Here is a 25,671-nt window from a genome sequence, read left to right as displayed (position 1 = left end):
CCAAGTCATTGGGTATATTCAAAACAGGCTGATTGGTTCTTAATTAGTAATGGTGTCAAAGACAGGAGAAAGGGGTTCAGAGGGATAATAAATCAGCCATGATGGAATGGCAGAACAGAGCAATGGACCAGATAGCCTAATTGTGCTCCTATGTCTTATGGTCTTGTAGAGTGTGACGGAAGTTGGTTTGACTTTTATTCCTGCAGTGGAGGAGAGTGCCTGCACACTATGTCCAGGCATTAGGAATGATCATATGATAAGTTGCTGAAGTTGGAACTGGTGTTATCACATGGAAGAAATCATGGCAGAGAAAAAATCATGTTTCCATTAAGCCTTAGGAAAATCAATTAACCATAATAAAATTATGGCTTGGGTATCCAAATCTATAAACAAGAGTGTCAGGATTTAACTTGCATTTTCTGTCATGCTGAAGTCTTCCTTCTGAGAGAAAAGTGGTTTCTTTTGCAGAAGCTATTTTTGGCCAATAGTGGTTCAAATGGGTAGGATTAGTGGGCCACATGAAATAAATAGTGCAAAACAGGGCAAAGGGAGTTTTGTTTTGAAGGATACGAAGAGGACCTGCATTTCTATCATGCCTTTCATGGCACAGGCTCCTCTTGAAGCCCTTAGCAGCCAGTGAAGGGCTTTCAGAGAGTGTGATGTAGGAAACTTCTCAGCCTTTTTTGAGCACAGATAGTGATGTGGCAGTAATTGGATCAGCGATCCCTATAATATAGACTGCAGGGTACCGTTTGGTGTCCGAATTCCCCTAGCTATCATTGAATGGTATCGTGAGATCTCTAACATCCACCTGAGTAAGCAGACTGAAAGTACACAGCCCTTGCAAGATATTGGACTAACAACTGTTGACTTACCAACGGCACAACAAAAAGGCACTTGGAGAAAAGGTTTCAGTAGATAAATACAAAGAAGAGTGGCGGCTAACTTTCACGGCGGTCACATACTATGGAGGTAATGCAGCTCTAGTCTGCAGTGATTAGGAGAAATATGACATACCTGTGATGAGCTACTGCAGATTAAGCTCCATCCTTCTGAATTAGCTGGCCAACATAATAACAGGAACTAATTAACTCTGGTCTGACTGTCACTCTAAATCAGGGTAAGATTGAGGATACCCACTTCAGAAAGGCAAACAATTCAGGAATCTGGAACTGCCCTCAAATCTTCAACCAATATTTTAGGGAAAATCACTCTATTACTGTATATGCAAGAATGAAAATATTTATAGTCTTGCAAGTTTGCAGATTTTATTAGATTTTACCACATAAAATTCTTCAACATGCAAACCAATAAAAAAAAATTGGCATTTTCCTAACAGGATCAGCACATTTATGGAAAGTTTGTGTGTGAGACCGAATGTTCCCAGAATCCTCAGATGCTCACCTCTACAAAGGCTACAGTATAAGGAAACAGGAAAAATAGCTGAATTGGCAGAAAGCCGCAAAATAAATATCTCTGTCTGAATAATCAACCCTTCCCACCGCCCCCAGAGACTGAAGACATCAAAGGGAATCTTTAACAATTAAATAAAGCTATCAATCATGCTAGGGTTAAAAGATACAAGGGTAGTTTCCATAACCTGTTTCTATCCAGCCTCCTGCTTTGATCTCAAACCTGTTTCCTTGAGGTAATTTTTAGCAGACGGTTGAAGAAGTATAAGGTGAATACCTTGGCTGCAAAGCAAGCAAACAAAGTGACATGTTAACATTCGCCAGATTCAATAAGCAGATTACTCTGCAGAGATTTTATCAGGATGTATTTATGAAGTACTACATTGAATATCATTATATTTTTAAAGTATAAAGATAATACAGAAATCACAGCACTAAAGGAACCTAAATAATTCTGTTTTGAGTTCTTTCACAGGGCCAGCTTACTCCAACTCCATTTTATTTCATCATTTCTGCAATGTTTGTACTACTGCTTTTCCAATACTTTTCTTTTTCATTTTTAGTTTATGCTCTACATTCCAGGTATAACAATTTGTACAGCTATGGGAGAAAGCAGGATTGCTCTTGTGTAGAACCCGTACAGATTCAATGGGCCGAATGCCCTCTATGAGTGCTGTAACCTTGTTATGATTCTATAAAGCATGGAATAAGATACTCCTTGTTCCATTTACTATTCACCATATAAGCAAATTAGTTTTAACCTTTCAGTTTTAGGGTTCCCAAGTTGATGTCCGTACCAGATATCCATTGCTTCAAAGCCTTCCATAACTGTAGAAAACACTTTCATAAAGAAAAGAATTGTCCCTGTTTCAAGTACAAAACTACACTTTTTTGTAATTCTGATGGATGTTGGAGGTCATAGAATCTTACAGCAGGGAACTAGGCCTTTTACTCTACTGAGTTTGGCCCAAAAAGGCAGCCTAGAGGAAATGCAAAATCTGTGGTGAAAAGAAAATGGAAATAACTTGAGTAAAACACAGCATGCTGGAAGAACTCAGCAAGTCAAATCAGTCAACATTTATACCCCTCCATAGATGCTGCCTGGCTTGCTGAGTTCCTCCAGCATTTTATGTGTGCTGCTCACAATCTCTTGTGTATATGGAGATGACTTGGAAAGAAGTACAGTCGACGTTTTGCGTTGAAACCCTGACTGTACTTTATTCCACAGATGCTGCCTGGCCTGCTGAGTTCCTCCAGTATTTCGTGTGTGTTGCTCCGATTTCCAGCATCCGTAGATTTTCTCTTGTTTGTGGAGATGACCTGGTTGTACTTGTTAAATGGTGCCAGATGCAGAAGTGACCCACACTGGACATTAAAGGGGAAAGATAGAAGGGCTTGTTGCAAGAAGACATGAAATGAAGCGTGTTGCCTGACTTGGATACTGTCATCTGTCAGGCCACAGTTCAGCAATAGGCTGATCACTCTTCAAGGCCTCCTATGCTTTTGGAGTATGGAAAGGGGTTAAATGTTTCTTTCATTGTATAATTCCAACAATAATACTTCATTGTACCTTCAGCATGTTTCCAGTTTTCATCCATAATGGAATGTAGGCACTATTCCAACTGCAGCCCAAGTTCAATGACCTGATGTATTTCACTTTCCACAGATGCTGCTTGATCTGCTAAATCTTTTTTGCTTTTAACTCAGTGCACCAGTCAATGTTTTGTCAAATTCACAATCATGATGTCTATGTATTAAGCCTAGAATATTGATTTACCTTTAAATTCCCTTCTTGAGCTGAAGTTATATTCAAAATCTAAATACCTGCGTCCGCAGGTACCATCTCAGCATTTACTGTCTGCCGCTTTCTACTTCAAAATGTACTTTTCCTGCAGCGGTCCAATTTAAACTGTGGCTGCCATCTGTTTTTACCTTCTACTGATCAGTATTATTTTCATCAATCTCCTGTACTTTCCTTCCATGTTCCTAACTTGGTATTGTCAGGAAATTCTAATATCATTACTCTTGACTTTTGTTCAGATTATTTGTTTAAATGGAAAATAAGAGATCCAAGCAAAGATCTCTAAGACATTTAAGATAAATTGCAGGAGGTTTTTGCTATACGTAGTGAATCCCAATGGGTGTTACAATTCAGCCAGCCATTGCATAACCCATCCCATGTGATATCAATCTGAAACAGGCTTTGGCTATTCATTATATACTTTGGCTAATCTTTTACCACACAGTCTTTGGCCTCAGTGGGGATGAAAGTCTATCCTTTGCAACTTGGGTAAAATGGGCTTACTTGATAATACTTCTTGGAGTAGAAAGGTTGTGGATTTGCGTCCCAATCTCGAGTCTTATGTACAAATGTTAAACTTATTTTCCAGGATAGTGCTAAGGGAGTGCCTCATTGTTAGAGTGCATCTTTCTATTGATTGATTAAATAGAACTTTTTTACTATTTTTTATAGGATCATTTGCCCACAAATTTGCTATCCAATTTCCTCATTTACAATAGAGTCAACGCTTCAGTAACCCTTCATTAGTTTTAGGATATCTTGTGTTTGTCAAAAGCACAATAAAAATGTTTTTTTCTCTCTTTTTTTCCCTTTGCATGTGTTGGTTTGGATAAAATCTTAAATTTCAATTTCACCAGCTTAATAACTGCACAACATCCGTAACTTTTAAAGGCTATTTAAATGTTGTACTTTTCATAAAGAAGTGGAACATACAATCAGCAGCCACTTTATTAGGTACTGTATACTTGTACACCTGCTTGTTAATGCAGATATCTACTTAGCCAATTGTATGTGGACACTCAATGCATAAAAACATGTAGACATGATCAAGGGGTACAATTGTTGTTCAGACTAAACACCAGAATGGGGAAGAAATTTGATCTAAGTGACTTTGATCATGGAATGATTGTTGGTGTCTGATGGGGTTGTTTGAGTATCTCAGAAAACGCTGCTGCTATGATTTTCACACACAACAGTCTGTACAGTTTACAGAGAATGGTGTAAAAAACAACTTCCAGTGAGCAGCAGTTCTGAGGGCAAAAACACCCTCAGAGAGAGGTCAATGGGCAGACTGGTTCAAACTGACAGGGAAAGAATAGTAACTCAAATATCCACATGTTACAACAGTGGTGTGCAGAAGAGTATCTCTGAATGCACAACACGTTGAACCTTGAGGTGGATGGGCTGCAGCAGCAGAAGATCACAAACATCCACTCAGTGGCCACTTTATGCCACTGAGGGTATATTTACTCTTCAATTTTATAACAATCATGTAGAACCAGTAATCTTGGGTAAAACGACTATGATAATTATTTTCTTATTGAGGAAGGACTTGAAAATGTATGTTTGGTTTGTTAGCAAATGAACAAGCAATGAAATAACATTGAAAAATGTTGGTCAACTTTTGTAATTTTTTGATGGACAAGTTCAGACAGGGTTATTAATGACTGGAATGGGAGTCGGGGGAGGAAGTGAGGGTCTTGCTGTGTAAAGGTCACAACAAAGAGCAGCAGTTGCCAGGGAAGCTGCCTTTGTTGACACAGACTGGTGAATGAGGCATAGTAGAACAACACACATAAGATGCTGGAGGAACTCGGCAGGCCAGGCAGCATCAATAGAAAAGAGAAAACAGTCAACGTGTCGAGCCAAGACCCTTCATCAGGACTCTGCCTGAAATGTCAGCTGTTTACTCTTTTCCATAGATGCTGCCTGGCCTGCTGAGTTCCAGCATTTTGTGTGTGTTGCTTTGATTTCCAGCAAATGCAGATTTTCTCTTGTTTGAGGCATGGTAGAGCTGGAGTTAAAACAAGTTCCTGAAGGAACTTGTTAAATTCATTCAGAACAGGTCACACCCAGTTCACAGCATTTATTATCCATTGCAACGCACTCAAAATGCTGGAGGAACTCAGCAGGTCAGGCAGCATCTACGGAAATGAATAAAGAGTCAACCTTTCAAGCCAAGACCCTTCTACAGGACTGGAAAGGAAGGGGGGAGGCTCTAGAATAAAAAGATGGGGGGGGGGATAAAGGAGGATAGCTGGAAGGTGATGGGTGAAGCCAGTTGGGTAGGAAGGGCAAAGGGCTGGAGAGGAAGGAATCTGACAGGGGAGGAGAGTGGACCATGGGAGGAAGGGACCCAAAGGGAGGTGATAGGCAGGTGAGAAAAGGTAAGAGGACAGAGTGGGGAAGAAAAAGGGAAGGAGGCCTTAATTAAACCTGCACCCAGCATCTTGCTGTGCCATTTCAGAGGGCAATTAAGAGTCAATCGCTTTGGTGGATCTGAAGTGGCATTTGGTCAAACCTGCAAAGATAGCAGATGCCTTCTCTAAAGGATCTTGGTGAACCTGATGGATTTATACAGTAGTTTGGTATTTTCATGTTCATCATCACAAAGAATAGCCTTTTTGAACAAAAATTACCTGAACTTAAAATCCCTCATTTGCCTGCTAGATTCAAATTCATGCCTCTTGATTGTACTCCAAGCTCTGGATAACTTTTCCAGTAAGTTAACCGCTAATCGTTTCTGATGAAAAGTCATTATTGTGGAACGTTAACTCTGCCTCCCACCAGAGCTGTCTGACTCGCTGAACATTTCCAACTTTTTCAATTTCATTTCAGAGAACTTACCCACTCTGCTGACTTACCCTTCTGTAGCAACTGATTAAAGTACTTTATTAAAACAACAATATCGTTTTCAGAGCATCAATAAAGAAATGTTAGTCATGTGGAATAGACCACCTAATTTGGACAGGGAAAGGAAAGAAGAGGAAGTTAAAATAGGGTAGACATAAAGGTAATAGAGATTAATAAGTGGCAGATATGACCAATAACTTCCATGGGGTACGTACACTTTGCACTACTGGGAGTGGCAGTATCACTCTCTACCTTTTGAGCCCCAGTCTCAGAAACATTGTAGTTGGTGTGCCTTTTCTCAAATCTATGGATACAAAAGAGGCATATTTGCATTGAATAACTAATCACAAAGACGCATAGTTTGGTTCACACCAAAAATTGGTGCTCTTAAATAAGACATATGCATTTAACCAAAATACTGAACACTGATTTAATGACATAAGAATGGGGATTATGGAAAGAATGTATACTTAGCTAGCATGTGTATTTCAGTACCTTAAAGTATTGGAATTTCAAACAGTCTCATTAAATTGTTTATCAAAGATTACAGTCAATTAAGGCAGAAGAGGTATGCTGAGTAACACCTACCCATTTGCTTACATTTCTTAATGTTGTGACCAAAAATATTAAGGGTTCTTTGTGTATGGAACCTGTAAAATATCAAGTACACTTAGCAGCCCTAGGCAAATATTGTCTGGCAGGCTGCAGTATCTGTTGGTGTCACATTTATTTGGTATCAACTTCTCGGCCAACTAATACCAGTTGACCCGTACAGGAATGCACTAGCTCCACAATTTTATACCCTCATGACCAGACTCAGTAGACTGAGCAGTCTGCATACTAGCATTCCTTTTGCTGTTGACACAAGTCTGTGAATTTAACTTTTCTTCTTTTTTTCCATGGGCTGCTCTCAGATTGTTAACCTGGAGGGATGCTGGGGTCTGCACTAAATTAAACCAAACCCTGGGCTGCCACCCAGTCTGAATCAGTCGCTTTCTCTGGACATTGAGTATAGGTTGTTTATCACAGACCTGCACTATGTTGTAACAGCGAAGGTCACTTTGGATTAAGGGGGATTAACATCTAATGTTTTGTCTCTGGTCAAGATACTTTTGCTTACAACCTATTAAAATCTTGATTCCCCAGTGAAATTTATAGAGGGAATGATGTGATATTATCCAGTAATACAATAAAGCATTGTTGTGTTGCTATTATCAAAAGATTTGTCATTTTTGATACTAAAAATAGCTTAGTCTGAGAGAACTTTGGTCATTTTAATGTATTGCGCAATCCAATGGTCAGAGCCAAAAATCTAGCTGCCCAATATAATCATATATAAATAAACAAGTTTTTTTTCCCCCTGTTGCCAGGTCAAACTCTTACAAGATGGATTACAATGTCCAGACAATCAGATGCTGATTATGTGATGATGTGGGCACACCAGCTCCCCCTGTTGTGGGACAAACGCACCGCAGGCCAATTTGCTCTCTGATTTTGGACTCTGTCAAAAATCTGGGAGTTGCTTGTTGCCCGCACAACTAAAATGTGCATGGTAGCAGATTATTTTAACCTTGTGCAATTCATTGCGGAATCATGATTTAAGTTACTGCCAAACATCTCTTGCTTTATCTAAAGTAAATAGCATAATTATAAAAATGAATGCACACCATGTGAAGTACTTCAGAGAAATCTGATGATTCTGGGATGTTTCCTAATGTTATACTGAATGATTCAAAAGCATGCACCAGCTTTATCAAAGAAAAGAAAATTGAGGCAAAATGATCTAGATTTTTAAAGAATTGGAAAATTTGGACAATTTAAAAGTCAGTTGGTTGTTTATCTTGGAGAGAAGCTGCAGCAGTAGTTTGGAAAAAGTAACAGGTTTCTAATGAAACTAGGATTCAGTATATTTTTCCCCAATGTAGTGTTAATCATCAAAAATTAATCAGTGTGATTCTGATTAACTTAATTCTGATTGTCTCTGCCAGGCTAGTTTAGTTACTGCTGGGACCACTCCGCAGAATAAAGCTGGTCGGGTTTGTGTGATATCTGGGTTAATATCTAACCATCTCTTAATCATTTTGAGCATGAAGGAAAAATCGTTATTTTCTCAGTAGTTGTTTGTCTCCTTTTGAGATGAATCCTTCATAAGAAAAATAGCAGGGTTGTAGCATGAGCAGTTTAAATGGGTCAAATGGCCTTTAACCATTCCAAACTTTTCCATAGTACGTATCAACTTTACATTAAATAGAACTTGGTGCATAAGTAGCTTTGACATGTATAAAATGCAGCAAGCCTGTCACCTACTGTGACTGTAATTCTGTAAGGCATGCATAGTGGGACAGTAGCCAGCAGTACTACTCCAGAAACTTGACTTAAGCCCACATGTATTCTGCCTCTGCAGATAAACTAAATTCTGTAGTCATAAGACACAGGAGCAGAATTAGGCCATTCAGCCCATCGAGTCTGCCCCATCATGGCTGATTTATTATCCCTCTCAGCCCAATCTCCTGCCTTCTCTCCGTAATTTTTGATGCCCTTACTAATCAAGAATCTATCAACCTCCGCTTTAAATATACCCAATGACTTGACCTCCGTGGCTGTCTATGGCAATGACTTCCACAGATTCACCATTCTCTGGCTAAAAAAATTCCTCCTCAACTCTGTTCTGCCCTTGTACTTTGAGGCTGTAATCTCTGGTCCTGGACTCCCCCACTTAGTGCCCATTGTGCTACTGATGTTTAAGACAGCAATGAAGGTCCTCCATCTCTCTCTGTCCATACAGTCACACACAAATATAGAAGTCTGCAGTTTCTGTAACAATATTTTTTTAACCAGTCACTGTTGTTAGCCCTAAGCGCAACACTTGAACCTGGAGAACCAGTGGATAACTCTTAGTCTGGCCTCTACCCTTTGACCTGTTTGGCATGGGTGATCCTATCAAGAGCCAAAGCACAAGGCCCTGACTCTGGCCAACGTAGCTCTCTGGGTCATTGAGGCATGCAGACTTCCAAATCCCGTGACAAGGTTGCGGTGCTCTTGGAGGAGATACCCCCACTATTGGAAGCATATTTTATATGAGTTCAATAATTATTAATTCATACATTTGCAAGTATAAATAAAGAAAACGCAATCTCTTAAATCAGAGATTATTAAACGTTGTTTAGAATTAGTATGGGAAGGAGAATCTGGATGTGAGGATTCAGTGCCTAGGAACAGAATCTTTAAAGTGTTTTTCCAATCCTTCTGGACCAAACAAGCTCTACACTATAGAAAAAGAAAGATGAGGGTTGACTTAATAGAGATCTTTAAAATTATAAAGGGGTTTGAAAGCGTGGATGTCGCGTACTTGTTTCCAGTTCTGTGCAAGTTGTATGCCAGAGGATCCAAAAGAAACCAGAAAATGATTAAGATGTGGAACTGCTACTGCATGAGTAACTGAACAAACAAAATGCGTGCTGGTAAGGAGACCCTTGTATTGAACAAAAAGCTGGCTGGCCTGTTTCTATGTTAATCATTCTATGTCACTGAATGGAAAAAAACAATCGATTTGGTTCTATGGAGGATGTGCAAACCTCTTGTCGAAGATTGTAGTCCTTGAAACATCACGGAGGTGAAAAGCAAAATGTCTAAACAATGAAGATGAATATATTCCCCCAGTATGATCATATAAAAATGCAAACTTACTAAAGCTTCTATTTTGGCTTTGATTTCTCTACAAAAAAGTTTAAATAATGCCTTTCATGTCAACAGAGCAAAAGGAATACATTAGCAGTTGATGCTGTTGGCTTTAATCCAGTCAAGTAGATCCAACTTTACAACAGAAGCTGGTTCTGTTTTGCCAATCTCCTCTCTTGAGAATCCTAGGTTAGTGTTAAAATGAATGAATACTCGCCTTGTGCAGTGGACTGTGAGGACGCTATTGATTATTGAGCAATATGCTTACAATTGCAATGCATTACTTGGGGTTATGGCTTTTAATATGTGCAGTCTATCAGAGAATACTTTCAGAAATATTTTCCTCTAATTGTTTTATACAAAATTGGAATTAGTCTGATGTACAGAAACAGTTATTGCTCCTGTTTGTCACTTAATAACCCTACCCCACACTGTCTCTCAAAAAAGCACATTATTTCATTTTGTTTTAGTTTGAACCCCCAGATTAAGGATGCTCAATTACAGCAAGCAACTGAATGAATAAACCAGAATGGAAATGTACCCACTAATGACTTTGGTATGCCACAAGAAAGCACCATCCATCATTGACACCCCCTGCCCCCCAACCAGACTAAACTCTCTTCTCACTGCTGCCATCAGGAAGGAGGTACAGGAGCCTTAAGTCCCACAGCACCAGGTTTAGGAACAGTTACCCTCAACCATCAGGCTCCTGAACCAGAGTGAATAACTTCACTCACCCGCAACACTAAACTGATTCCACAACCTACAGACTCACTTTCAAAAGACTTTACAACTCATGTTCTCAGTATTATTTCTTTGTTTGTAGATTTTCACTGATTCTATTCTATTTTGTTGTTCTGTGAATGCCTACAAGAAAGTGAATCTCAGGGTAGTATATGGTGTCAGATACGTATTGATAATAAATTTACTTTGAACTTGAAATTTTGGTATTTATTTCACAGCTTCTGCTGGACACTCATTCCCTCAAAACCATTTTGCTTGACCTTCCTTCCATTGGTTCACAAGTGGTACGAAAGGCTCCAGCGAGCTACACAAAGATCGTTGTCAAAGGCATGACTCGTGCAGAGATGATTCTGAAGGTAAGAAATGTTCAGCTAGACTGCAACTAACCCTGAAGCGAGTTGGGAACTCAAACAGCAGATTTACCAGCTTTATCCAGTAGATCCTGTGGCCTAAGACACCAAGAGCGCTGTACAAGCTGTTGATGTGTCATACTTGTTTAGTGAATTATTGATATTTGGTATCAATATCTAGAAGGTTATACTCTGTAGCTGATTATTGGGAATAATAATTCCTCTCTGTTTTATACTTGGCACAGTGTTATGTGTCGTACAGTGAAATACAGCATGCTGCTCAAATGCTATTTTAATTTGCACAGCTCAGGACCATTGTCAGTATTAATCTGAGGGGAAGACCATTCTTTTTACTGACTCAGTGTACTTCATCACTGGATCAATAGTGCCTACTGAAGTTTTCCAGAACGTCCTTCATTTTGCAGTAACTGTACACACCTGGTCAAACTTGGTTTAAATTTTACATTGTACATATATAATTGTGTGTGTGTATATATATAAAAAAAAATCTAGGGTGCCTAAGAGTTCTACACATAGAGTGGAGAGCAAGTTTGTAACTCTGGCGAGAAGCAATGGATGGCAAAAGTGTAGCACTGTGGGTGGGGTGTGGGACAAGAGTGCCGGGGGGGGGGTGGTTAGTGTGTGGCATGGGTGCAGACACACCCAGCCCTGAGACACCAGGCAAGGTCATTTTATTCCAAATGATCTTTTTATTGATCATTACATAATGTCTCTCTGGTGCTTCCTGCTCCCTTCCTCTCCCTTCCCCCTTTCCCAGCCATGATTCCCCTCTCCCTGCCCCCTTCTCACTCTCAGTCCACAAAGAAACACAGATCAGAATCAAGTTTATCATCACTCACATATGTCATGAAATGTGTTTTTTTGTGTGGCAGCAGTATAGTGCAGTACATAAAATTACTTCAGTACTGTTAGGCACCCTAGCTATATATATGCGCCTAAAACTTTTGCACAGTACTGTAAGTACACTGTCAGCTCTAACTTTTGGCACACCTAATACCCTTGGCAAAGCTTAGTGTGCTCAGCGTTCTACTACATTAGCAACAAGCAAGCTATTCTGTTCTATTGGTTTCCAAACACACTCTCAGGGGAGAGTGACTAGAAAAACTGCTAAAGGCTAGAAATGAGCAGTCAGGCAAAGCTTCCAAAACAATAAATGTATTTTCAGGAAACATGAGCTTTATCTACTTGCCGGATCATCCACATTGTCTACTTCCACTCCCTAATATTGACTATTTCCATACATATCTAATCTGATCTCCTGTAGGAACCAAAAAAAAAACAAACTATTGGAGGAGCACAGTGGGTTGTGCAACTTCTGTGGAATTAAAACTATAGCCACCATTTCAGGTTAAGATCTTTATTCAGGGCTGATCTACTGTGGAGACTTTAGTCCAGGACTCTTTTCAGTCTCTAATCCAGAGGTTGCATACCTATGGCACCCGTCCCCAGGATGGCAGAAGCAAAGGTTTTGTTGCCATGCAGCATGCAGTACTTACCCCTTAGTTCTTTAAACCCCACCCATAATAAAAAGATGCATAATATCATAGCCAGCTAAAATAACGATGATTTCTTACAACCCGAGAGCAGTGCAATGTTTTCAAAGAAAACATCTTACACTGGCTTGGTGCCAGCTGGACAGTTGTGAGGACATATGACTTTGGATATAGAAACATAGAAAATAGGTGCAGGAGTAGGCCATTCGGCCCTTCGAGCCTGCACCGCCATTTATTATGATCATGGCTGATCATCCAACTCAGAACCCTGCACCAGCCTTCCCTCTATACCCCTTGATCCCCGTAGCCACAAGGGCCATATCTAACTCCCTCTTAAACATAGCCAATGAACTGGCCTCAACTGTTTCCTGTGGCAGAGAATTCCACAGATTCACCACTCTCTGTGTGAAGAAGTTTTTCCTAATCTCGGTCCTAAAAGGCCTTCCCCTTTATCCTCAAACTGTGACCCCTCGTTCTGGACTTCCCCAACATCGGGAACAATCTTCCTGCATCTAGCCTGTCCAATCCCTTTAGGATTTTATATGTTTCAATCAGATCCCCCCTCAATCTTCTAAATTCCAACGAGTACAAGCCCAGTTCATCCAGTCTTTCTTCATATGAAAGTCCTGCCATCCCAGGAATCAATCTGGTGAACCTTCTTTGTATTCCCTCTATGGCAAGGATGTCTTTCCTCAGATTAGGGGACCAAAACTGCACACAATACTCCAGGTGTGGTTTCACCAAGGCCTTGTATGACTGCAGTCGTACCTCCTTGCTCCTGTACTCGAATCCTCTCGCCATAAATGCCAGCATACCATTTGCCTTTTTCACCGCCTGCTGTACCTGCATGCCCACTTTCAATGACTGGTGTATAATGACATCCAGGTCTCGTTGCACCTCCCCTTCTCCTAATCGGCCACCATTCAGATAATAATCTGTTTTCCTATTTTTGCCACCAAAATGGATAACTTCACATTTATCTACATTAAATTGCATCTGCCATGAATTTGCCCACTCACCCAACCTATCCAAGTCACCCTGCATCCTCTTAGCATCCTCCTCACAGCTAACACTGCCGCCCAGCTTCGTGTCATCCGCAAACTTGGAGATGCTGCATTTAATTCCCTCATCCAAGTCATTAATATATATTGTAAACAACTGGGGTCCCAGCACTGAGCCTTGCGGTACCCCACTAGTCACTGCCTGCCATTCTGAAAAGGTCCCGTTTATTCCCACTCTTTGCTTCCTGTCTGCTAACCAATTCTCTATCCACATCAATACCTTACCCCCAATACCGTGTGCTTTAAGTTTGCACACTAATCTCCTGTGTGGGACCTTGTCAAAAGCCTTTTGAAAATCCAAATATACCACATCTACTGGTTCTCCCCTATCCACTCTACTAGTTACATCCTCAAAAAATTCTATGAGATTCGTCAGACATGATTTTCCTTTCACAAATCCATGCTGACTTTGTCCGATGATTTCACCGCTTTCCAAATGTGCTGTTATCACATCTTTGATAACTGACTCCAGCAGTTTCCCCACCACCGACGTTAGGCTAACCGGTCTATAATTCCCCGGTTTCTCTCTCCCTCCTTTTTTAAAAAGTGGGGTTACATTAGCCACCCTCCAATCCTCAGGAACTAGTCTAGAATCTAACGAGTTTTGAAAAATTATCACTAATGCATCCACTATTTCTTGGGCTACTTCCTTAAGCACTCTGGGATGCAGACCATCTGGCCCTGGGGATTTATCTGCCTTTAATCCCTTCAATTTACCCAACACCACTTCCCTACTAACATGTATTTCGCTCAGTTCCTCCATCTCACTGGACCCTCTGTCCCCTACTATTTCTGGAAGATTATTTATGTCCTCCTTAGTGAAGACAGAACCAAAGTAATTATTCAATTGGTCTGCCATGTCCTTGCTCCCCATAATCAATTCACCTGTTTCTGTCTGCAGGGGACCTACACTTGTCTTTACCAGTCTTTTCCTTTTTACATATCTATAAAAGCTTTTACAGTCCGTTTTTATGTTCTCTGCCAGTTTTCTCTCATAATCTTTTTTCCCCTTCCGAATTAAGCCTTGTCCTCCTCTGCTGAACTCTGAATTTCTCCCAGTCCTCAGGTGAGCCACTTTCTCTGGCTAATTTGTATGCTACTTCTTTGGAATTGATACTATCCCTAATTTCTCTTGTCAGCCACGGGTGCACTACCTTCCTTGATTTATTCTTTTGCCAAACTGGGATGAACAATTGTTGTAGTTCATCCATGCAATCCTTAAATGCTTGCCATTGCATATCCACCGTCAATCCTTTAAGTGTCATTTGCCAGTCTATCTTAGCTAATTCACGTCTCATACCTTCAAAGTTACCCCTCTTTAAGTTCAGAACCTTTAAGTTCATCATCATCATTTTCCGTGTCGTATGATGTGGCCGATCATGGTCTCAGTGACCATGATTATTCTTGGCAATTTTTTTCTAGAGAAGTGGTTTGCCTTTGCCTTCCTCTGGGCAGTGTCTTTACAAGATGGGTGACCTTAGCCATTATCAATACTCTTCAGAGATTGTCTGCCTGGCGTCAGTGGTCACATAACCAGGACTTGTGATATGCACCAACTGCTCATACAGCCATCCACTCCCATGGCTTCACATGGCTAAGCAGGTGCTACACCTTACACAAGGGTGACCTACAGACTAGCGGAGGAAAGGAGTGCCTTACACCCCTTTGGTAGAGACCTGTCTCCACCCCACCACCCAAGACGTTGGATAATAAGTTTTGAAATCCTCACAGACCTGATGTACACATCAGTATTTGGATAGTAAATGGTTACAATAACAATTTAAAGTACAATTTAAAAATGATGTTATTTTTCAATTGATCAATAAATCTTTTTAAACAATTAATGTTAATTTTGAGCAGGTTTTCTCAAGTACTTCATTTATTTCAATCTGTCTCTGTTGTAGTTTTATTGATAGTAAAACAATAAACATGTGTAAATAAGCAACAGGACTTACCCCTTTTCCTTTAAAAAAAAGTCCTTAATTATTGTTAATAAATCATTAAGCAATGCTGAGAAATATCATGGCAAGCGATAGAATTTGTTAGAAGATTATCGCCAATTTCAACACAGGCTCTCAAACAGGTTCGCCACCCCAGCTCGAGACCAATTTATTTCAGCGATTTTTTTTCCACCTTCTGCAAACTTGATCTCATCCAAAACTCTGCTGAATGAACTCTAATCTGCACTGTAACACCAAGGAAACATTAAATCTAACAAGGAGATATCAATCTGAGCATGATTGATCCTAGCATCTCAAGCCAGCCCTTAAAATGACTAAGTATAACTCCTTCAGAAACATCATTTAACAAACTGATTTTGAGCCTGAGGTGTAGTATAACCTCAGTCAGGGTGCATAAGGGCAAGTGGAATTAGACTAAGGAAATGAAGTTGTGATCCAGATCCAAGTGGCAGTTAGCAGTGAGGCTAATAATTGCAGTGTGGCACGTGGCCAAGTGGTTAAGACATTGGACTAGCGATCTGAAGGTTGTAGGTTCAAGCCTCGGCCAAGGCAGCATTTATGTCCTTGAGCAAGGCACTTAAGCACACAACGCTCCAGTCTACCCAGCTGAAAATGGGTACCAGCAAAAATGCTGGGGGTTAAACTCGCGATAGACTGGCGTCCTATCCGGGTGGGGGAGTCTCGTACTCTCAGTCCCTTCACGCCACGGAAACCGGCATAAGCACCGGCCTGACGGGCCACAAGGCTCGTGACAGATTTTAATCTTTAATCTAATAGTTGCAGGTGATGAGAAGAACATAGGAAGGGGCATTTACCCTGCTGACTGTCCTGAACCCTAACCTGCGCCAAGTTATCCAAATTTTAATCCACTAGTCCACTGCAGGTTAGAGTTGTAGCAAGATGCAGCCTTTGACCCACCTAGCCCACGGCAATCATCAAGCAAGAATATTTACACACATCCCAAATGAGAGGTCATTTTCACTGGTCTGTTCACTGACCAATCCAGACAGCCTTGTGTTTTTAGGAGACTGTAATGCCCAGAGGAATCCCGTGTTTTGACAAGGAGAACTTGCAAACTCTGCACTGACAGCACAGGACATCAGCATCAAACAGAAGCCACTGGTAGCACCACTCAGTCACTTTTATTCTTTTTATTTGAAGATACAGCCGGAACAGGACCTTCCAAGTCTAACAAGTTGCATCACTCAGCAGCCCTCCTTTTTAACCCTAGCCTAATCATAGGACAATTTACAAACATACAATGACCAATTAATCTGTTAACCGGTACACGGGAGGAAATCGGAGAACCAAAGGAAACCCATTCACGGGAAGGGATGGACAAACTCCTTACAGATGGTTTTGAAATTGAACTCTGAACTCCGATGCCCTGTGCTGCAATGAAGTCACACTAGCCACTAGGCTACCATGGAAATTACCTGAACCCTAATCCATGCAAATTTGTGTTCACCCAACTGGATGTTGATTGACTTTAAAGTTCTCATCTTTTTCTTTACAAATCCTTCCAAGGCATGGAGCCCAACTTTATAGTCTCCCTGGCCCAAAAGCTCTCAGCTTTCTGTGCTCCTCCACTTCTAGCATCCTGAGCATCCCAGTTTCTCGTCATCCTTCAGTGGTGAATGTGCATGCAGCCTCCTATGCCCAAAGCACTGTAGTTTCCTAACAAAGACCAAAAGACACAGAAGCAGAATTAGGCCATTCGGCCCATCGGTTTTTTTCGCTATTTGATCATACCTGATTTTATTTTTCTCCCATTCCCATTCTGCTGCCTTCTCTTTATAATCTTTGATACCCTTACTAATCAAGAACCTGTCAGCCTCTGCCTCTGATACACCCAATGACCTCACCTCCACATCCATCTGTTATAATGAATGTCACGGATTCATTGCCCTCTGCAGTGTAGTCAAAAAATAAGCAGCAAGGCTTTGGCCCCCCCCCCTTTCCCCTTTCAAAACGGTTCCCTGATAAAGAGTCTTGGCCTGAAACGTAACTGTTCATTCCTTTCTTTAGATGCTGCTTGATCTGCTGAATTCCTCCAGCATTTTGTACTTGTGTGTTACTCTTCTAAGGGTACTCTGCTTTCATCTCTTGAATAAATTGGTCATTCAGCCTTTTGGTAGATTCTCTTTTGAGAATTTAAGCTCCTCTTTTTGCTCTGAACTTATAATGTTAATTAACCCTTTTAATATAAATAAACTGTAGGGGTTTCAGGAGTTTATCAACTTTTAAGTTCATGAGATGTCTCGGGGCACTTCACAACCAATGAAATCAGGCATTTTTGTTAAGCAGGCAAATGCAAACATAAATACTATATTTTCTCCTCTTGATTCTCAGGCCAATGGCACTAGTCTTTATCACTCAACATTACAGGCCCCTTCAAAATTTTAAACATTAAATTTCATCTCAACTTTGTATAACTTCTTGTGCCAACTTGATTGCTGTTTCTATTTGTAGTCACCTCCGAAGAATGAACAAAACTATGTAAATAAAAGTATAATTGATCATACATTACCATACTGAGCTTTATCCAGTTTATTAATCTTCTGAATAACAGGAGATAAAACTTCAACAAGAATTGAGCACATGATGTAACCTCCATTCAGAGTCAGTCATGCATTTTTCACAAAACTTTATGCCAAAAGAAAATCTTTCATTTGAAATATTTAATCCATCTGCTTGTGCACTATAATCTCTATAATATTAAAGGAGTTGTTTATTTACATTTAAAGAGGACAAATTGACAGAATATTAACTGTAATGAGAACCTGTTCCACCATGGTACTGTGCAAGAACAAATAAAATACACTTCTCCTCTTAGTAATTTCTTGAAGCTCAGTTTGAGGTAAAAAAAAAATCCCCTCTCAGTAATTTAAAAACTAAAGAGCGTTTCTTTCTTGTTGCTTGTTTCCAGTCATTTCAGTTCTGAAATTCTGATCACTCACCGTTGGAACCAACAAGTCATTGAATGACACTACACTCAGAGGTCACTTTATTACATTCTTCCTGTGTCTGATAAAGTATGCTTGTGGTCTTCTGCTGCTTTAGCACATCCACTTCAAGAATGAATGTGTTGTGCATTCAGAGATGCTCTTCTGCACAACACTGTTGTAACGTGTGGTTATTTGGCTTACACTCACCTTCCTGTTGTTAGCTCATACTATTCTCCTCTGACCTCTCTCATTAACAAGGCATTGTTTTCTCACACAAAACTGCCATTCACTGTTTTTTTTTGTTTTTTGCATCCCTCTCTGTGAACTCTGGAGACTGTTATGCATGAAAATACCAAGAGATCAGCAATTTCTGAGATATTCAAACCACCCCGTCTGTCACCAACAATCATTCACAGTCAAAATAACTTAGATCACATTTCTTCCCCATTCTGATGTTTGGTCTGATCCTCTTGATTATGTCTGCATGCTTTTATATGCCAAGTTGCTGCTACGTGATTGGCTGATTAGACATTTGCATTAACGAGCAGGTGTACAGGTGTACCTAATAAAGTGGCCACTGAGTGTATTTGTCCCTTTGAGTCCAAGCTAACTGAATAGAGTCTAGTCAGCTCCATTCACTGCCTTCCAGTCAAGTTTCAATGTCTCTCATTCCTTTTGGGCTTTTACAAATATGTTGCAATATCTTTAAAGGGAGGTTGTCTAAAATTACACACGATGCTTGAAGTGTTGGCTTGTTATAGCATTATACAGCCTTTAACAAATCTTTTTCACTAACCTCATGAATGCACGTTGGAACCAGATTAGCCAGTCTAAAAATAATGCTGCCAATATTCTGTTGGTTTATAGCTATTCAGCTTTTCAATATCTTTTATTAGATAACTTGCATTTTGTTTGTTCACTCAATCACATTGTGCTATCATACCCTCAGAATCAGGTTTAATATCACTGGCATATGTTGTAAAATGTGTTGCTTTGTGGCAGCTGTACATTGCAATACATAATAATAAAACAACTATAAATTACAATAAGATATAAATTAAGTAAGTAGTACAAAAAGAAATCAAGGAAAAAGAAAAAGGAATAATAGTGAGGTAGTGTTCGTTGGTTCAATGTCCATTCAGAAATCTGATGGCAGAGGGGAAGAAGCTGTTCTTGAAACATTCAGGCTCCTGTACCTCTTCCTTGATGGTAGTAATGAGAAGAGGGCATGTCCTGGGTGATGGGGGTCCTTAATAATGGATGCAGCCTTTTTGAGGCATCGCCTTTTGAAGGTGTTTTTGATGCTGGGGAGGCTGGTGTCCATAAGGGAGCTGGCTGAGTTTACAACTTTCTGCAGCTTTTTCCTGTGCAGCGGCCCCTCCGTACCAGACAGTGAGGCAATCAGCCCTCTGCATTATGCAACATCTGTTGCTCATTGGGCAAAACAAAGGTGAAGCTGGCGATGAGAAAAACAACTGGGAATGTTGGGAATCAGATCAGGCAGCATCTGTGGAAAAAGGGAACAAAGTGACTTAACATCAGAACTGATGAAAGGACTAAGGACAAAACATGAACAATTTCTTTCTACACAGATGCTACCTAGCCTGATAAACATTTTTCCAGCGTTCTCTGTTGATACTGTTTTACTGCATTCAATCAGATGCCAGCGGTTAATGGCTCTGAATTTGCATTCTTCCTCAGCATTGAGAGCCTGTATTGGGATGTAGCCAAGGAAGCCAGAGCTTGTCTAACCCACAAAATGACTGACAAATTCAACTGCCAGATATTTGTCAAAACCTCGAAATATTCCTGAATGTCTCAAACATATCACGCCCTCCTGGCTGGAGAATTCAAAAGATTCACCACCCTTTCATTGAATAAATACCTTCTCACCTCTATCCTGAATTGCCAACAATTTATTTTCAGATCTTGAGTAACATAGGAAAAAAAATGCTAGAGCGATTCAACAAGTCAGGCAGTATCTAAGGAGGGAAATAAACAGTCGATGTTCTGGGCCGAGACCCTTCGTTCAGGGCTGAATAATGAAAAGGGTGCCAGAAGCCAGACTTAAAAGGATGGGGGAGGGGGAAGAGCACAAGCTGACAGGTGATAGGTGACTCCAGGTGAGGGGAGGAGAGGAGGATGGTGGGGTAACGGAGAAAGGGGGAATGATGAGGGAAGCTGGGAGGTGGTAAGTAAAGAGCTAAAGGGCTGAAGAAGAAGGAACCTGATTGGAGAGGAAATAGACCATGGAATAAAAGTGGGGAACCAGAGGGGAAGGTGTAAGAAAGTGGCAAATGAAATACAGTGTTGGAAAATGCATGGTCATGCACTTTGGTAGTAGAAATAAATGTGAGGACTATTTTCTAAACGGGGAAAAAATCCATGAATCTGAGAAGCAGAGGGGTTTGGGGGTCCTTGTGCAGAGCACCCTGAAGGTTGAGTCGGTGGTGAGGAAGGCAAATGCCATGTTAGCATTTATTTCAAGAGGTCTAGAAAATAAGAGCAGGGATGTGATGCTGAGGCTTTGTAAGGCACTGGTGAGGCCTCACCTTGAGTATTGTGAACAGTTTTGGGACCCTCATCTTAGAAAAGATGTGCTGACATTGGAGAGGGTCCGGAGGAGGTTCACAAGGATGATTCCAGGAATGAAAGGGTTATCATATGAGGAACATTTGATGGTTCTCGGTCTGTACTCGCTGGAATTCAGAAGGATGAGGGGGGATCTCATTGAAACTTTTCGAATACTGAAAAGCCTAGACAGAGTAGATGTGGAAAGGATGTTTCCCATGGTGGGAGAGTCTAGGACAAGAGGGCATAGCCTCAGGATAGAGGGGGCCCTTCCAAAACAGAGGTGCGGAGAAATTTCTTTAGCCAGAGGGTGGTGAATTTGTGGAATTTGTTGTCACATGCAGCTGTGGAGGCCAGATAGTTGGGTGTATTTAAGACAGAGATTGATAGGTTCTTGATTGGACATGGCATCAAAAGTTACAGGGAGAAGGCCGGGAACTGAGGTTGAGGAGGAGGTAGAATAAAAGGATCAGCCATGATCGATGGGCCAGATGGCCTAATTCTGCTCCTATGTCTTATGGTGTAGGTGAAGGGCGGGTCATGAGTTTGGCAGAGCGGGGAAAGAGAAAGGGTAAGGGGGCCAGATGGATAAGGGAAAGCAAAATGAGAGGGATAGAGGGAAGTGGATACCAGAAGTTAGAAAAATCAGTATTGATGCCATCGGATTGGAGAGTAATTCGAGGGAATATGAGGTACTGATCCCCCCCCCCTTTTATTCTGGCTTCTACTCTCTTCCGGACTTGATGAAAGGACACAACCCAAATCGCTGACTGTTCATTTACCTCCATAGTTGTTCCCTGACTTGCTGAGTTCCTCCAGTATTTTCTGTGTGTCGTCCCTGATTTCCAGCATCTCACAATCTAATCTCAGATCCCAGTCAGTGGAATCATCACAGCAAGTACCCGGAGCTTTGCACATTTCAGTAAGGTTGCCTCTAAACTGAAAAATATAATGCAGTTTATTTAATCTCTCCTCATACATTAAGCCCACCACCCAAGAATCAACCTGGTGCTGTCTCTCTCGCAAAAGTTAGTCCTTTCTTGGGTAAGGAGAGCAGACCTGTGCACAATATTCCAGGTGCAGCCTCACCAGGGCCCCTTGTAGTTTGAGCAAAGTGTCTATTATCCTCTACTTAAATCCCATTGTAATAAAGACTAACATATGGCCTGCCTTCCTAATTGCTTGCTGTGTGTCCACATTAACTTTCAGTGGTTCATGTACACCAACACTTGTATCCCTGTGAATATCAACACTTTTCAATCTCTCATCAGCTACTTACTAGTTTTTACAAGCAAGAATGAATTAATAATTTTTACTACTAGGGTCTTTTCAAACCATCATACTACTTAGTATGTTAAACCACTAAAGTACCACACTTTTTTAAAGAAAAGTTAAATAAAGTCAAAGAATTATTTAAAAGATCCCAAATCACACAATGCCTTGCAGCTGTTCTCTGCTGAAGTGCTTGGAATGGAACCCTGTGTGTCAGGTCAAATTTGGTTAGGATTATTTGAGAAATTTCTACACTTCAAGTTGGGGGTGGGGTGTGGAAGAAGTGGGGTCCTGGCCATTTCATGCTCTGAGATCAGCACAGGAATATCATCAATGACATGCCTACGAACATACTATTCAGCTGGTAGAGCTGCCGTTTTATCCCGACTCTTGTTTTGATTTTGAGAACACTCAGTCCTCTTTTATTGTCATTTAGAAATGCATACATGCATTAAGAAATGATACAATGTTTCTCCGGCATGATATCACAGAAAACAAGACAGACCAAAGACTAGCACTGACAGAACCACGTAATTATAACATATAGTTACAGCAGTGCAAAGCAATACCATAATTTGATAAAGAATAGACCATAGGCACAGTGAAAAAAATAGTCTCAAAGTCCCGAGTCGATCGACTCCTGAGTCCCCGATAGCAGCGGCAAAAGGGAGAAACTCCCTGCCATAAACCTCCAGGCACCGTCAACTTGCTGATACCTTGGAAGCAGCCGACCCCAGCCGACCCTGAGTCCATCCGTCCGAAAACTCCGAGCTTCTGAGTAGCCTCCCGAGCGCCATCCTCTGCCGAGCGCCTTCGACCTTGCCCCGGCCGCTGAAACACACAAAGCCGAGGATTTCGAGGCCCTCAGCTCCGGAGAGTCCGGTTACCACACAGTAGCAGCGGCAGCGAAGCAGGCATTTCAGAAGTTTTCCAGATGTTCCACTGTGCTCTCACGTCTGTCTCCATCAAATCAGAATTGTGCCCGGTCCCCTACTTGACAAATAACCGATATTCATCACCGAAGTGGCTGCGCACGCTGTCATCGCGCCACCATCTTCTCCCCCCTCCCGGGAGGACTTCTTTGTGTGAAGTGTGCGTTTTTTCTGAGTGTTCTATCATCCTCCCACATGCCAAACATAAAAAGGTACAGCACAGTACAGGCCCTTCAGCCCACAGTATTGTGCCAACAGTTAACCTACTGCAAGATCAATCTGATCCTTCCCTCCCAAATTCACCTCCATTTTTCTTTCATTCATGTACCTATCTAAGAGTCCCCTAAATGTCCCAAATGTATCCGCCTCTACCACCACCCTGGCAGGGCATTCCATGTACCCACCCCTCTCTGTGTAAATAAAAAACTTACTTCTAACACCTCTCCCCCCCCCCCGATACTTTAGACCATAAGGCATAGGAGCAGAATTAGGCCATTCGGCCCATCATGTCTGCTTCACCTACTTCCCTCCAGTCACCTTATAATTATGCCCTCTCGTATTGTCCATTGACGTCCTGAGAAGAAGGCACCTCCTGTCCACTCTATGCCTCTATCAAGTCATCTGTCACCCTCCCTTACTCCAGAGACAAAAGCCCTAGCTTGCTTAATCTTTCCTCATTAGACATGCTCTCTGATCCGACCAGAGGCAATATAAATACAACTCAGTCACCATTCGAGTTGTACACTTGGGTTCAATTCGCGGGGATTTTACCCCCTTGAGTCTAGAAAGTTGTTGGTTTAACACAGTCTTCACAGGAGATTTAACTGAGGTGCCTAAAATCGATGAAGTAAGTAGGAATGACTTGTTTCCTTTAAAGTGAGGTCAAAAACCGTAGCTTTAAAGTAAATTGTTCAAAGTTATTATTGACTCTGAGCTAAATTTCAGATCACATATTCTCCATATTATCAATGCTGCATTCTTTCATTTAAGGAACATTGCATGAGTTAAATTTCTCGTAGCATCTCAAGGTGCAGAAAAATTGATATATGCTTTGTTTTTAGCCAATTAGACTACTGTAATGCACTCTTTTCCAGACTGCCTGAGAAAGAGCACATTTCACAGGCAGGTTTGACATCATTACGCTGGCTGCCTCTGTCTTTTATGTCAATTTTTAAATACTCTTAATTGTATATGAAGCTCTGAATAATTTAGCTCCGCCATATATTTTGGAGTGTCTATCCCCTTGCATCCTTAATTGTAAGCTTAGATCCACGAATACTGGCTTGCTTAGTGTTCCTATCACCAAGCATACAAGAACTGGTGATGCAGCCTTTTGCTCTTGCACAAGTCTGGAATACTCCACCGACTGAGATACGCCAGGCTGGTACTGTGCAATATTTCAAAACACTTCTTAAAAACCTACTTTTTAAAAATTGTCCTACCTATAGGATTACTTAATGCCTGTTGATGTTGATTGCATTTATATAATTTGGTATATTTGATTACATTTTATTCTGTATAATGTTCATCCCACAATTTTTAATTTTGCCTCGTATTTTTATGACTATATTGATTTATCTTTACACTCTATGTAAAGCACTTTGAGCGTGCAACTTAATGTACGAAAGCTGCTATATAAATTTATTATTATTATTAAAAGTATTGGTGAAGGGTTGATAAATGTTTTATTGGAAGGTGGTCTGGAACTACTGACCTGCAGGGCTGTGGATCAATTGGCTGAAGATGAGATTAGGTTAGGTAGCTCTTTTTATCTTGCATGGACGCACAGGGATGAATGGCCATGTGTTTTTAGTCATAAATCTTTATGAATCTCTGAGTTCCACCCCCCCCCCCCCACCACACACACGCTTAAGCCCAGAAGATCTTATGAAATAGAAGCGGGAACAGGTCACTGAACTCCACAAACCTGCTGTGCTATTAATCAAGATCATTGCTAATCCGACACTTGCCCCTGCATCCCTTTAATATCTACAAGGCTGAGCTTCATTCTTATTCTAAATTCTTCTCAGAATCAGCTTTATTGTCACTGACCTATGTCGTGAAATTCATTCATTTGTGTCAACAGTACAGTGCATATTGTCTGTGTTGCTTAACTATATAGTTGTATAGTTTTTAGTTAGTACCAGTTATTTAGTTCTAATTTGCTTGGATCCATAAAGTTGATAATAGTCACTAGGACAACTATTACCACCACACCATGCAGACAGTCAGAATCAGGTTTATTATCACTGACATATGCTGTGAAATTTGTTGTTTTGTGTGTGAAATATGCTACAAGTTACAATAAGAAATATATGGTATATAGGTACTGCAAAACGAGTTCATGGACCATTCAGAAGCCTGATGTGGAGTAGAAGAAGCGGTCCCTGAAGTGTTCTTGATGGTATAATGAGACAGAGCATGCCTTGCGGTGGTGGGCGTCCTTCACGATCGATGCTTCCTTTTTGAGACATTGCCTTCTGAAGATATCCTTGATGCTGGGGAGGCTAGTGGCCACGATGGAACTGGCAGAGTTTACAGGCCTCTGCAGCTGTTTCCCAGTCCGGTGCACTG

At 40.9% G+C, this 25,671-nt stretch overlaps 1 protein-coding gene across 2 annotated transcripts in view; it reads left to right on the top strand.

The window, feature by feature from the left end:
- vps53 (VPS53 subunit of GARP complex) overlaps nucleotides 1-25,671 on the top strand; it is a 272,128-nt gene that overhangs the window by 224,568 nt on the left and 21,889 nt on the right. For both annotated transcript variants that reach the window (XM_063031948.1, XM_063031949.1), the window contains exon 20: nucleotides 10,707-10,844. In XM_063031948.1, the coding sequence (XP_062888018.1) occupies nucleotides 10,707-10,844 (138 nt within the window). The remainder of the gene's footprint in view (nucleotides 1-10,706; nucleotides 10,845-25,671) is intronic.

The sequence above is a fragment of the Mobula hypostoma genome, chromosome 23 (genome assembly GCF_963921235.1).
Source record: "Mobula hypostoma chromosome 23, sMobHyp1.1, whole genome shotgun sequence".
NCBI classification, from domain to species: Eukaryota; Metazoa; Chordata; class Chondrichthyes; order Myliobatiformes; family Myliobatidae; genus Mobula; species Mobula hypostoma.
This window is presented reverse-complemented; position numbering and strand designations above follow the sequence as displayed.